Source organism: Chaetura pelagica, unplaced genomic scaffold (genome assembly GCF_000747805.2).
Source record: "Chaetura pelagica isolate M959 unplaced genomic scaffold, ChaPel_1.0 scaffold142, whole genome shotgun sequence".
Lineage (NCBI taxonomy): Eukaryota > Metazoa > Chordata > Aves > Apodiformes > Apodidae > Chaetura > Chaetura pelagica.
The window spans coordinates 6,435,580-6,450,472 of NW_009952973.1; the positions used below are offsets into that span (position 1 = coordinate 6,435,580).

General features: G+C 37.2%; 1 protein-coding gene across 1 annotated transcript in view; it reads left to right on the forward strand.

Moving 5' to 3' along the window:
- The first annotated feature begins 545 nt into the window (after positions 1–545).
- The window catches only part of CPE (carboxypeptidase E), a 16,544-nt gene continuing 2,196 nt past the window's right edge, over positions 546–14,893 (forward strand). The window contains exons 1-7 of the mRNA XM_009995997.1: positions 546–579; positions 1,917–2,113; positions 3,954–4,121; positions 5,073–5,190; positions 6,184–6,366; positions 10,424–10,563; positions 12,720–12,819. Coding sequence (XP_009994299.1) covers positions 546–579; positions 1,917–2,113; positions 3,954–4,121; positions 5,073–5,190; positions 6,184–6,366; positions 10,424–10,563; positions 12,720–12,819 — 940 coding nt within the window. The remainder of the gene's footprint in view (positions 580–1,916; positions 2,114–3,953; positions 4,122–5,072; positions 5,191–6,183; positions 6,367–10,423; positions 10,564–12,719; positions 12,820–14,893) is intronic.

The following is a 14,893-nucleotide window of genomic DNA, read 5'->3' on the forward strand; positions in this document are numbered from 1 at the left end:
AGATGGGTGATTACCATTGAAGATATGCCATAGATAAGGCGGTTCACTGTAGATTCTGTGTCTGTTTTCATAAACCCTTCTAAACACTGTTAATGATTCTTTGGGGAGGGGGGCAAACAGTACTGTATGGGAAACATATGATTTTATTTTTTTCACTTCAGCCAGGCCTGTAAAATTCAAGTGGGAGAGAAAGGCAGGATTTATGCATAGAACTGGTGATTAGGAGAAATGATTTCTCCCTTCTGCAAGCTTCCTTAGGGATGTCCTAGGGAAAACCACAAATACAAAAAGCAACCGTTTTCATATTTACTGCAGTAATCAGTTTGTCTGTTAGCTTGTGAAGCACTGTTCCTGTTGAGTACCACGCCAATACACATATGCATGAGTATTCTGATTATGAGACTATGTGATGTGCTGTGCCGTGTATTTTATGGCATAGTTTCCATCTTTATTAATGGGATCAGGTTGATTGCATGGACTTGATGATTATACCTCTCACATTCCCTGGCATTATCAGGTAAGAAAAAAAAGTAAATTGGAGCTCAATGCCGAAAGAGGAAATGGAGGTTTTTAGTCAGAGTAATGACATTGTGTGTATCAGATAAAAGGAAGCTATTTCACTGAAATGAGAAAACTTTTTAACCTATCTGACAAAGAAATTTCAGGGATGAATCCATATGTACAAAAACAGTAGTCACAGTATTAATATCCCTTTGTCTGCTAGCATCTTATGACTGGATTGAGGTTAACAAGCACAGACTGAAGAGTTGTAAGTAGATATGACAGTGTGCTTGATTAGCAATTATTTAGGTCTGGTTTGTGTAACACTCTTCCCGGCTTGGATTTGCCCCTGTGATAGATCTAAAGGCTATTGCAAACTGTGCTCGAAGACTGTACGGAGCATATGATCAGCAGAATGTTTTATTAAAGCTGCTACAGTAGAAGTAGTGCATTTAAAAAGGAAAAGGATAAGGAAAAAGGGCTTCAACTCAGAAAACAGCATATTCATTTTATTTCCAGGGAAATACTTTAAATCTCATTCACTTATTTACATTATACTAAAACTTCTCTGGAATTACGGCTCAAAATGAAGTATTTTAAAAGGTATATCCTTCACAGCTCTAAAAATCCTATCTTGTGTGTTTTTCATGAGAATGTGACAAATGAGCAATTGTGAATATTGGACTGCTCATTTATATATTGAATATATATATATATGAATTTATACAGAATATATTTTTAATACATATACATTAATATTATACACAAATATACACCATATATTAAAGCAACATTAAATATATGCACATTAGTATATGTGGGTTGTTTCTATATTGTACCAAACTGTTTATTATATGAGTTAGGTTTTTGTACTTACTTCATGAAGTCTGAGCTAAATATCCAAAGCAACTGCTGAATAAGATTTTTTAGATCATTGGGATCAACAGCTGTTCACTGGCAGTGCTGTGATAACAGAATTGCAGTTTAATGCGTGTGTGGTGTGATAAGCTTAACTTAATCTTGGAGAGAACATGAAAGATAAGAAGTTCTGTTAGTGTCAGTTTATATATTTAAAAACTAACAAATCAAGACACTCATGTAGTGTTGAGGTATCAGCTGTATTAGATCTTTGCAGAAGTGATGTTAATGGTCTTGCTTAGCATTTATTGTGGCATACGGTGTTGTCCTCTGGTATTCTTTCTCTGCCTTTGGCAAACAGCTGAATATAAATTATGTTTGTTTAGCCAGAGTTTAGAAAAAACGTAATCCGCTTTTCTGAAGGAGACATGGAGCTTCCTGGGAATACTGCGGCCAATTGCAGTAACAGCAACATGCACACCTCATGTGTGCTTTGTTGTCCAGACTGTTAGTGATTTTTGTGTTTTTCTAAGACATGTTGTTCTTTCTTCTTGCAGGAGAACCAGAATTTAAATATGTTGGGAATATGCATGGGAATGAAGCTGTTGGAAGGGAGCTGCTCATCTTCTTGGCTCAGTACTTGTGTAATGAATACCAGAAAGGAAATGAAACTATTATCAACTTGATACATAGCACACGTATACATATCATGCCATCTTTGAACCCGGATGGCTTTGAGAAGGCAGCATCCCAGGTTTGTAAGGCTACATATATAAGAATAATTATCGAGATACCAACCTCAGGATCTTAATGACACTTGGACTATCACTTTTCCAGATATATGAACTCTTGGGGGTGACTGTTGAATGGAACAGCGTAGCTGAAGTATTTTCTAGTAGTACAACAGGGTTGTTCTGTTTAACAAGCAGGATTTTATGCTTGGGTTTTTAACAAACAGCCATCTTGCTTGTGAATTAAACGTATTTAAAAAATACAATTATTATGTTTCATGTGTAGTCTTTCATCTAAGTTCACTGACTGAACTGCTTCCTAAACAAGTAACTTCTAGGAAGTTACATGATGTTTCAGAAGTGGTAGGAAAGGGAAGTTTGATGTTTACTTTAAGAATATTCTAATGTAAATGCAGTTACGTGATTTATTTACATTCAGCATAGCTTGGTCTCTAAACAAGCAAACTTTGTGAGTCATCTTTTTAGTATAACTTAGATTCTGAACTTCAAGCATGAGGTACCTTAATTAAGCTATTAGCAAAGAAAATTCACCATATATTTTAAGATGACAACTCAGTTGAGAAATGTAATGTGTTAATGCATAATTAGTAAATAGAGGCCAAATGGGACCCTGATGTATACAGCTGGTGGTGTATATTATATTCTAAACAAAAATAAGTTTCCTAGTTTTACAAGATGCGTTTATGTTTTAAATTAATATGGATTTTTTTTTTTTTTGTGACTGTTTACTTATGATTGAATAAGTCAAGCTTTGTTAAGATCTTTATTAAAGTGATTCTTACGTAGTATCTAAAAAATCCCCACATATAACCCTTAAAAACCATATTCGGTCCTATGTCTCCCTCTCGTGGCAGTAAAGCAGAAGATGCCCTTAACTTCGTGCAGTGTTTTACTACTTTGAAATCTCTCTGTAGAGATTCTGTAATAATACTCTCTGAAACTTCTGTTCCTTAGTCAAAGTACACTTGCTCTTACATGATTGCCTTACAAGTTACATATAATTTTTAATACAATTTGCTTTAGTGTCACTGCCACTCTAATTTAGAAGCATCCTGATCCTGTACACAACATGTGACAGTAGATTAAATATATCCCAAAATTAAAATGAGTAATCAAACTAAACCTACTTTATAGAGTACTTAAAGCTTACAGACACAAGCTCTTCACTCTGAAGGCATTTCCTTAATGCAAACCCAAACCTGTTATAGAGAATCAGTGTAAAAAAATGATTTTGTGAAAATTCTCATTGCATCTTTATGTAATGTTGTGATTTCAGTGAATAAAGCTGACAGACACCATAAAAATAAAAATATTTGGTAAACAAAGGTCAAAGTCTTCCTCTGAATGGCTTCAGGGTAAAGGAACTTTGAAGTGAATGCAAATGTTCCTGTGACTGGCTGATAAATCTACAGTTGCTCTGAGGCTCAATAAAAGAAGGTCTGTAACTCATGAGCATGGGCATGAGGCAATGTGGAAAAACCACGTCTTTGGGGAAGACTTGACAGGGCCAGACTGGACAGGCACTGGAAAATCTGATGCTGCTGGTAATTTTGCCCATCCTTAGTCCAGAGCTGCCACTGTGAGTATGATCCTCTCTTCCAAGGCCCTCAGTGTAGCAGAGATTGGTTTTGTTCCCACAGAGCCCTAGGAAGACATAGCGGTGACTCAGCTCTTGATGCTTCAGAAGTTTTATTCCCGTGTGATCCCTTTGTATTCTCAAGAACATGAGAAGTAAATCTATCATTTGAATGTACATGCCTAAATATACCCATATAAATCTTGATGTGTAATCTCCTGAACCTGCTCATCTCCCTTCTCTATCTGTTCCCTTTTCTCATCCAGCCCGGTGAACTTAAAGACTGGTTTGTTGGTCGCAGTAATGCTCAAGGGATAGATCTAAACCGGAATTTCCCTGATCTTGATAGAATAGTCTATGTTAATGAGAAAGAAGGTGGCCCAAACAACCATCTGCTGAAAAACATGAAAAAAGCTGTGGACCAGAATCCTAAGGTAAGTAGGAACTGAATACTGGGTCACTCATGCCCATCGCTTCCCTTTTACACACCAGACATGTAACCAGTCTCTAAGAGCTGCATGTAACGTCTTTATGATTCACGTTCTTCTAAATATTGTTTTCATTTTATTAAATTTGTCAATCTGATGTTTCTGAAAGTTTTTCTCAAACTGGCTTGCTGTAGTCAGCCTTTTTGATCCATATTACTTAACCCTTAGATAATTTCTCTTTCAAAGGATGTTATATTTTTAAGGCCAGAGACTGTGTTGCCTTCTCCTTTGGTTTGAAGCTATTCTTGTAGATGTTCTGCATTTTTACCAGTGCCAGAAATTCACTTGGGTATGTGCATAATTACATCGTTGGCTATGCATTACAAGCTAGACACACAAATAACACATGCATTTTTGTGAAGCTGAAGCCTTAAATACACAATTTGGAGGCATTTTCATCTTCTTGTGTTCACACCCACAGGATGATCTAGAAATTACAGTGTGACTGAAGTCCCATAGGAATGTGGCCTGCAAAGCCATATTCTGTCCTCAAATTCAAATTATTAAATGAAGTAATCTTACTTTCAGTGCAGAGAATAGACTACATTCTGCCAACATTTATTTTGAATTAGTTTGTTTTCCTTGTTTTAAACTTTGGTAGACTTTTTTTTTTTTTTTTTTTTTCCCATAATGGGAGGAAATAAAATACTGACATTGCTTTATCTATGGTCTAATTCTGAACTAATTTACACCACTTCTAGACTTACATTAATCTGTTTAGACCAGTTCTGATATAAAGGACTGATCCACTTCTCTCTGAAGCCAAAATAAAATTATTGTTCGTTTAAATGGCTTGCACAATATATGTGGTAATAATTACGCCAAATAAGTACAATTAAATAAGTTTCTACATTGAATTATGAGCTTGTAACTGCTGGTAATGCTATTTTGTTATAGCTTGCTCCTGAAACAAAAGGTGTCATTCACTGGATTATGGATATTCCCTTTGTGCTCTCAGCCAATCTTCATGGAGGAGACCTTGTTGCAAACTATCCTTATGATGAGACTCGAAGTGGTATGTAGTATGAGTTAACGTGAAATAGTAAGAGGTATAAATTATATTCCATATTTATTTAACTGCTACCTAGATCCACTTTGTAAACGTCATGTCATGACATTGTGATGAATTAATTCAACATTTTAATCACATGTGAAGCTGGTCACTGTACGACCATATTTCCTAGTTTTGAAGACAGATAGTTTCTGTAGAGTTATGTCACAAAAAAGTGATGTAATGCCTGAGGGAATCTTGGTCCCTCAGGTATTTAAATCAAGGCAGTTTAGGACTTAAATTAGCTTGGGTTGTTTGTACTCTTTTAACTGAATCAAGAGAGATGTATCTAGGCTGCCTGTGTGATCTAAGGTTTCTTTACTTGCAGCTTTTAAAAATGAATTTCTGGAAGTGATACTGTGCTAATAAAAACAACCACCATTATTTCCACTTTCTCAGTATTGGTCCCATGTAAAAAGGATCACATTGTGGCAGACATGTTATCATTTTGCACACAGCAATATGACTTTGTTTTTTCTGCCACTAGGCAATATGCACGTGTGAAATGATCATGAGATGATGGTGTGGTTTGTGATTGTCTTCCTTCAGTCTACCTTCTCACAGCTTAATTGCAAATTGTTTTAATTTTGGACTGTAAAACTCTTTAGAGAGAGACCTTTTTCTATGTATTGTGTGTTCTTCTAAGAAAGTATCTGAAGCCTAGAATAGCTTAGATTTTGTAGTGCACTTTGAAGTTAATATTTTCATAAATATCAGGACTGATATGAATAGTCACCCTAATAATGGGACAGCCTGGCACAGGCAATTGATAAAGTATTGGAAAATGTTAATGTTAAAATAATGCTATATTAGTCTGTGATGCTGTAGGACACGTACATGTGTACAGAGACTCTCCAGGCACAGTCCTGCTGTGCAGTACTGGTAATCTAGGTTGTGAACCCAGTCAGGGGGACTGCCCTTGTAATAATCCTTGTTCTTGGATTTTTTCCTCCCTAGGCAGTGCTCATGAATACAGCTCCTGTCCCGATGATGCAATTTTTCAAAGCCTGGCTCGCAGTTACTCTTCTTTTAACCCTGCTATGTCTGATCCAAACAGACCACCCTGCCGTAAAAATGATGATGACAGCAGCTTTGTGGATGGAACAACTAATGGTGGTGCATGGTACAGTGTCCCAGGAGGTAAACCCCACTGTGTAGGGGTTCAGTGTCACTGGAGGTTATTTTAAGCTTGAGTTTTCACTGGTTTAATTATAGTCTGGGCTGCTACCAGGTTATCCATGACTTTCGGTCTGGTTAAGTTAAAGCCTAATCACTCACCACGGTACAGCTATAGAATCCTATACAGCTCATGAAAGTCCTGAATATAAGAAAAACACTGAGAGATTTAATAGTTAAAATTTGTTTTATTTCAGTCCAAAACTATCTTAATGAAATATTAACTATAAAAGTGTGGGCATATTAACTTCAGCACTTTTCTTTTTCCTGAGGAAAATGCTGTAAAAAAACAGCCTTTCCATTGTTGAAATGCTTTGATTCTCACTAAACTGCATATGCCAAAGGCATATTTTTCCATTGGAAAAACTTATTGGAAAGTTTGAATTATTTCCTCCTTTTGGATCTTATTTTAAGTTAGACTGCAAATTTCCTAAGTGAGCCCTTTCATTTTCTCATTCATTTGTACAGAAGTTAGTAGATGAATGAAAACCCCATGGCAGTATTTACCACCGGCTCACTTGTAAAATCATAAAAATAATTAATCTAAAATAGTTCTGTTGTTTCTATGTCTAGTGCTAAGGAAAATATCTAAACATTGCTCATCTCAAGTGAAAATTTTTGTAGAAGCTTTAGTCTGGAAATCCATTTCTAGAAACCAAAATGTGTCATCTAAGTTTTCTGTTCTATCAGTGACCTTTTGTTATCCATGTGATAACACACTCCAAGTTAGCAGTGCTATAAGCTACTGAAAAGCCATTTATGTTGCTTTAGGAAAAGTATTTAATGATATATCTTTACAGGCAAGATGGCAACTCTCCCTTCAGGCCTTGGGCTTTTGGAGTGGAGAGAGAGCAGATGGGCTTGTAGTGGTAGGACAAGGGGTAATGGCCTTAAACTGGAAGAGGGAAGATTTAGATTAGACATTGGGAAGAAATTCTTCACTATGAGGGTTGTGAAATGCTGGCTCATGTTGCCTAGGGAAGTTGTGGATACCCCATCCCTGAAAATGTTCAAAGCCAGGTTAGGTGGAGCTTGGAGCAACCTGATCTAGTGGGAGGTGTCCCTGTCCATGGCAGGGGGGTTGGAACTAGATGATCTTTAAGGTCCCTTTCAACCCAAACATTTCTATGACAATTCTATGTTATGCTTGTTCTATCAATACAGAGTCACCTGAGGCTAATCAGATTTGTGTCATTGCAAAAAGAGCATTTCCAAGCAGCTTGAATTGCTGTACTATTAGGCTATTCTTTAAGTGTCTTTTTATTTTCAGATACTTTCAGATCACTCTTGGCCCTCTGTTTCTTCCTAACTTGAATTACCTTTTATGTTACCAGTTTTGGAAATAATATTAGGTAATTAATTTTTTTTTTAGAAGGCACATGTTCTCCCAATTCTGCACAAGGTTCAAGTTCATCCTATCCTGCTAAAAGTTACTGTCTTTGTATGTGCAGAAGCTCAACTAGCTTAGTGAAGTAGCTTATAATTCAGAGTCTAAGTAATACTGATTGCTGGATGCCAGGGGACACCCTGCACTCCGCTGTCTTTGTGAAAGTTAAAGTCCCTTTTTTAAAGGCTGGAGAAAATAATTTTGTCCCATATTCGAAGCTTATTTATGTGAGTACTAACAAAGGGACACTGTAGCCCTTCAGGATAGCAGAAGAGTGCAACAGAGGAGTTTTTTTGATGCTTAGTTTCAAAGAACAGTTCTACTTGTGGTAAGAAACGAACGGCATTCATTGCTAAATCTCAGTTGTATCTAAGTTCTGCTAAGCCTTTCTGATCTTCAGAGAGTGGTCTCTGTTAAGTACAAGAAAGTTAGTTTTGTGCTGTCCTTTATTAAAAGAGAAGGCTTTGAGAGTGTGGTGATGTGCATTCATGTTACGCATGCCATGTGCACAGCAAGAAGGAATAGGGCAGTTAGAGAGAGAGCTTGACCAGTGGCAGAAAAGTTGCCACAATGTTGAATAAATCTTTGGAAATGTATTGATTTCTTGGATATTTCACCTGATTGCCATATTGAGAGTGCAAATTGTACGCAGACAGCCTGATGCTCTCCAGATTACATGTGTAGTTGGCATAATTTAGATCTAGACTATTTTCACCCCATTCTCTGCCCCAGATCATCACTTGCATCTCAATGATGCAAGCTGATCTGTTGTTTCAGGAGCAACACATACAAGCTGTGGCTATGGACATTGTGCACAAAACTGGAAAATACATTACTTCTTTATTCTGTCCTTGAGAAACTAGGGCATCCCTGAGTACTATTTTGCTTTGGAAGGTGAGAGGGAGGGAGAAACTTGCTAAGAACAGAGCAGCAATGGTCAAGAGCTGTTGGCACCACAGTAAAATTACATCATGTCCTTCAGGTCCCAGTTCTCTTCATGGATTCTTTCTTTCTTGTGGAAGAATGGCAAAAATCAAGCAAAGCAACATTATCTAGTGCCTGGAACAGGTGTCTGGCAGTTAGCACTGCTGCCAGGATTTTACTCATGAGTCTACTGCTCTCTCATGGTGTACTGCTGAATGGTCCATCTTGTGTTCTGCCCGGTGGGACATCAGAGCCGTCCCTCCCAGAAGCACCTTTGCTTTCCATGTCCTCATTTTTCAGCCATCTAAAAAAAGGCTTAGAAAGCAAAAGGTTCTTTTAGGAATCTGAAGAGTCCCTGTTCCTATCAGTAGTTAGGAATCTTGTTGCCTGATTGGCAGAAAACAGATTCACCCTAATGTGTTGGCAAAATCCCACCCAACTCAATCTGTTCTCTGCCCTCAGTGTTCTTTTTCCAATGTGACGTCAGCTCTCTGGACATTTCTGGATCAGTGCTTTAGTAAAGAGACTGCATTAAGTAGCTTTCATGGGGAAACATAGGGCTGAACGAGTTAGCTGTGTTTGAAGCACTTATAAATCCCTCAGTGACCTCCATGGGGATGCTCAAAATGCTCAGTAGCCTTTTTCTTTTCAGTCCTCCATTTGAGAATCCACTGACTCTGCTAGCTAGATAGACTCTGAAGGCCACGTGCTAACTCCACATCATCTTCTGCAGGGAATATATTTATAACCCTCCTGTGGACAGCCACAGTCCCTCTCCATCTGGTTGATTCAGTTACAGATTTGGAAACCACTTCATTTATTGGTTGACTAATGTGAGTAAATAGACAGTATTTCCATGTAGTAAGATGAAGGGTGCAGAAATTTAGAAGAATGCATATTTCCCATTAAGTTGTTATTCCTAATTATGCTGCTGTATCAATTTTTTTAAATTCCTGTCATTAAAGTTGCATTACTAATGATGTTTCTCTTACTGTATTGATTATTCATTTTGCAGAGGCATTGGGTAGGTGGGAAATACCCCTATCCATGGAAAAACTTCCATGTAAATGAACTTTATAGGAATTTTGCGTTTTGGTGGTGGGTTTTTTGTTGTTTGTTTGTATTTTTTTTAATGGAAAATCATAAGTATTTGGAATCTGTGCTGAGAAGCTTGACATTCCTTAGCAATCGTATGCTTTTCTTATAAAATGTTACTAAGTTGTACCTTATATTTTCAGGAAAAAATCCACAACATATTTTTGACCGGTCTTTATAAATCTATTTCAAAGGCACTTCGTAATTTTTATTTGCTTTATAATTAATTGTAATTTTTCTAGGTTTACAAAGTGTTAACCTTTTACTTTCACCTGGAAATATTTTAGCCATAATCAGAAACAATTTTCTGTTTCTGAAGAGAAAAAAAATGTAATTTATATGTCAGCTATCCAATAACACGTCAGGTAGGAGTATACAGACCAAGTACAATGTGTAGTAGAAGTATACAAGCCAGGTGTTAAGTATTTTCTAAGCTTTCCTTGGGAAGAAAATGTATTTGGAAATCAATTGTCTTGTTGGGTTCTCTGATTTAATGCCTCTGATTTCAGAAATAAGATGATTAAATACAACTCAGCTTCTTATGTGTCCCCCTTTACTTAATTTCCTTCAGGACAATGCAAAATGTGTCACTAACTCTCTTTTCTGGCATTACAGGAATGCAGGATTTCAATTATCTCAGTAGCAACTGCTTTGAAATCACAGTGGAGCTTAGCTGTGAAAAATTCCCACCTGAAGAAACTCTGAAGGGCTACTGGGAGGACAACAAGAACTCCCTTATCAATTACATCGAGCAGGTAACAGAAAAAAAGGATTGCAAAACTCTAGTTATTGTACATGAACCTTTGTGCTGTGTGAACATCAAAATTCAAAATTTCCTATTAATCCAATTGATTCTCTATTATTCTTATATATCTTGAATGTGGTAAATACTCTGTGATCTTTCTAAACATGTGGAAGAGAGGAAAAGAGAAAAGATGTTATAGTATGGAATTTATTTAAGCTAACAAACAGATACTCAATTAAAATTGTGTATGTTGGCTTCCTCAACAAAGAGGATTGCATGAGCTGCTGATATTTGATGTAGAGCTGTCAGTGTGATGAGCCCACTGAAAATTGTACAAAATCTGGCTGGAAGCGTAAAGTGTAGTCATGTGTTTAGATAACCTTGTGCAAATGGGTTGTTGGATGTTTAAACTCGTGAAATAGACCTTGTGTATGTTTGGGGCTAGGGGTTTTATTGGTGAGGTTTTCTGTTGATTTTTGGGGTTTGGTTTGTTTTCTTAAATAATTTCATGCCAGTGTGGCAGGCTGCATTGAAATGATGGTTCCCAAGCAGTGTGGGAGTATTGAATTTCTGAAACCTGGATATTGTACTTAAAGATTACAAATATATCTTGTATCAATGGCTGCACACCTGGGATTGTGAAATCAGAAGCATACTTTGTTATCAGAGCTGGTCAAGTGATACAGTAATTCCTTTACAAATGTATTTGTGCAGAAATGCTTTAGTTAGCCAGAAATATGAGATATTTTAATATATGAAATTATTGAATTCTATTCAATATCCATTCTATTACTAAGCTGTATGTGGGCTGAGGGAAAAGCTGTATCTGCTCTGCAGGCTTTTACCCATTTATTACGGGTTTCATCTCAAATTGTTAGCTTCTTTGCATATGGGTTAATTTTCTCTGACTCATGGTAAGCAATGATGTCACTGCATTTTCAAAACTACTCATGTGTAGGAGATCATATTGCCAAATTCCTTTGCTCTTGCTGAGCTGCTGGCTTTATCCTTGAAGTTCAACTTGTCCATCTGGCACTAGTTTTCTCTCCTCTTGCAGGGTAAGGGGTCCAGGTCTATGCTCCAGCACCCCTGTTGTTGCTGAGGACAGGGCAAATACCAATTTTCTGCTTTTCCAAGCTGATCTGTGTCTGGCTTCTCCCACACTGTAAATTAGAAGAATCTGGTAAACTAAATTATAGCAGCTGAATACACCTTCTTAAAGGCAAACATCAACATCTCAAAATAAAATTTGTGATCCATAAATCTTTTCAACAGAATTGGAGAGAAACCTGATAATCTCTTGGCTCACAGTGGGATGCATCTCTGCACACGTTCAAAACGTCCCATCCTCCCCAGGGCTGAGAGCTCCTATCTCAGGCTGTTAAAAAGTAGTTGACCCTCAGTCTCTTGCATCTGAGAAGCTAAGACCACACTTAAGAAAAGCCAGCAGGACTTGTCTCTCCATGCACTGTGGTCAAATCAGTGCTTTAATTTCATATATGCTTGGAGGAGACAGCTTAGGTACTGCCTGTGCTGTTGCCTGAACTACATTGCCTAAGAGGCAAGAAGGAACTATGACACAACCCAACACCACCTTTCTCTTGCAGGCTATGGTGAGGGTGTTGTGATCTATGTCGTCCCAGCTCAAAGAACTGGAAGTTTTGGGTACACAATAGAGATCTCAAGCATCTCACCCAGGGATTGCCCATCAAACCTTGTTAATGTTTCACTGTTTCACTTTTAAGGAGTTATGTCCATTTTTGCCCTAAATTCTTACAGCTGATGAAAATTTAAAGGGGGAAAAAAAAAAAAAAAAGTTGAGGTTTTTTTCAGGCTTCAGAGTTTCTCAGCACATTCATTAATCCCCAGTGACATTGACTTTCAAGTTGGTGTTGACATACATTATGATTTGCTACATTTTTCTGAGAAATGCACTACACAGGTAAATTAATATTACTACCAGCTGAATTATTTTTCCTCTTTACTGTTTGTTCTTTTATGGTGATTACTAATTTTCCTTGATAGTTGTCAGCATGTAGACTGTGGGATCTGTAACTTGCATCATTAGATATATCAACAGATGCTTCACTGATGAAAGTGCCATCTTTTCTTAAGAATTTTCCAGTAATTTCACGTGTGTTGCTGACATTTATTTGTTTATTTTAGATTCATCGAGGAGTGAAGGGGTTTGTTAAGGATCTTCAGGGCAATCCAATAGCAAATGCTACAATTTCTGTGGAGGGGATAAGCCATGACATTACATCAGGTGAGTATTGCACCTCAAAAAGAAGTGCTGGAATTCAACACCCTCTGCTTGGTGACCTGGAGCCATTTCACATCTTACTAGCTGAAGCTGTTAAGGGGCAGAGTTTTGAAGCCAGGAAAACATGTTGTTCCTCAAGGAGCTTGTTGCCTGCAGGATTTCATGAATCTTTCTCTTGCATTTTACTCTCAAAGTAGCTGAAGACTGGTTGTTGGGATTTCATGGATCTCTGGTGTTAACTGATTCTGGCAGCTCTAGATTATTCATGCTTTGTTTGTCTTGTGATTTGTGGTGCAAGTCATGTTTCACAGCTCTGCCAGGATTTAAAGTCCTGTCAGTGTTACCATTTTGAGCTTAAAGGCTAAATTTCAGTCAGAAACTTTTACATTACTTAAAATGTGATCATACCTTTTGATATTTAAATTCTTGGCATATTTTGAGTTTGCGTAACTTCCTCCTGCAAATATAAATTATTGTAGCCTTTTCAAGTTATGGGACTTCTCTTTAGAAAGGTGGCTCTAAAAGAGGAGGGTATCATGCTGATGTTTATAGACAACTATGTTTTATCTCTTTGGTGGTGTTGTGTTTATTCTTAGGAATGAATTCAAAGGTAGCTTGCATGGTGTCAGCTTGCAGCCTTCCTTCTAGATCTATGCTTAGTTGTCCTGAATGCCAGGTTGTGTTTTTTTTTTGTTGTTTGCACAAGATATGAATTAGAAAAACAATAATAAAATGCCATTGTTTTATGCATGAGCTTGTGTTATGGTAATTTTCTTAATAGTATATCTCACTATACTGTTGTAGAGCTGCAGAATACTGTAAAATAGGACTAGTAGACCCTTCAGTTGTCTTTGGTTTGTTTGTTCTCACATCACCTGCAAAGAGGGCAGCATTTCTGCCAAACAATAGAACAATCTATTATAATATTAGTCACATTCTTTCACTGTGTATAAGAGGATGGAAAATATAGAGGCCGGAAATAAATTTTCAGGGATAATATAAAGAGAATAAGCTGTGCAAAGAGGTATTTTGAGGTATGAGAATGTGATATATATGATACTGCAGCTCGTGCTTCTGTGGTAGAAAAAAGCATCTAATCATGAATCCTCTCTTTGTTATGTATAAGCTTAGAAGTCACGTATCATCAAAACAGTGAGGAAAACAAGTACTTGAATTTTAGCAGATTCCAAAAGAAGGATAAATATTCTTTGGCTTTTTTTTTCCCCTGCCCCTTTGTTTGTGAGTTAAAATTCAGCTTTGTTCCAGTGCCAGGAATTAAAATAGATCATTATCATAGCTCTGGAGGAGTGTTTTTTTCGTTTCTGTTTTATGAAAAGTCTGGGAACAAGTGGACTGACTACTGACGTTTTTTTGACTGTGTAAATTTGAGACCTTTAAGTAGTATCTCTCTCAGTGTTCTGTGCAACTGCAGATGTACTGAGAAAGCATTTAAGGAACTGGCAGTAAGAACATGGCCAAGTGCTCTAAATGACACTGCTTACTGACCTTTAGAATAGCCTTGCAATGTTTTCTGAAACTCTTTGTGGAGATAGAGAAATTCAGAGTATTGGCCTGTGAAAAATTAGGTGATTAACTGCACTTCTGGTGCAGGGAGGATCTGATTCTTTGTGAAAATGGGAGAAGGTAATTTGTAGAGAAGAGGATGATGCATTTTTATTCTGTGAATGGAAAATGGTCTGACGTAACAGTGCAGTAGGAACCTTTCTTTGACCTGGGTGGATTAAACTTTCACTTCTTTTTGTAGCTAAATAGAAGGAAAAAAACCTTGAAAATGCCTGGATATTGAAACTTGTAGATAATGATCCTTCAGGGGTGATATAAGTAAAATATTCCAGGAAATGATAATTGATATATTTTTCTGCAAAATGAATTGAGAAAGGTGATCTTGTTTATTCACACTTGATAAGAATAAAATGGACTTAAAATGGACATTGCGTTGCAAACTGAAACTCAGATGATAACAGGAGCTGCAAGTTGGCCAGAGGGTGCTTCTAAGGTGGAATAATGACCCAGGTTGCTCTTTTCTTCATTGTGCTGGAGATGAATCAGCCTCAGC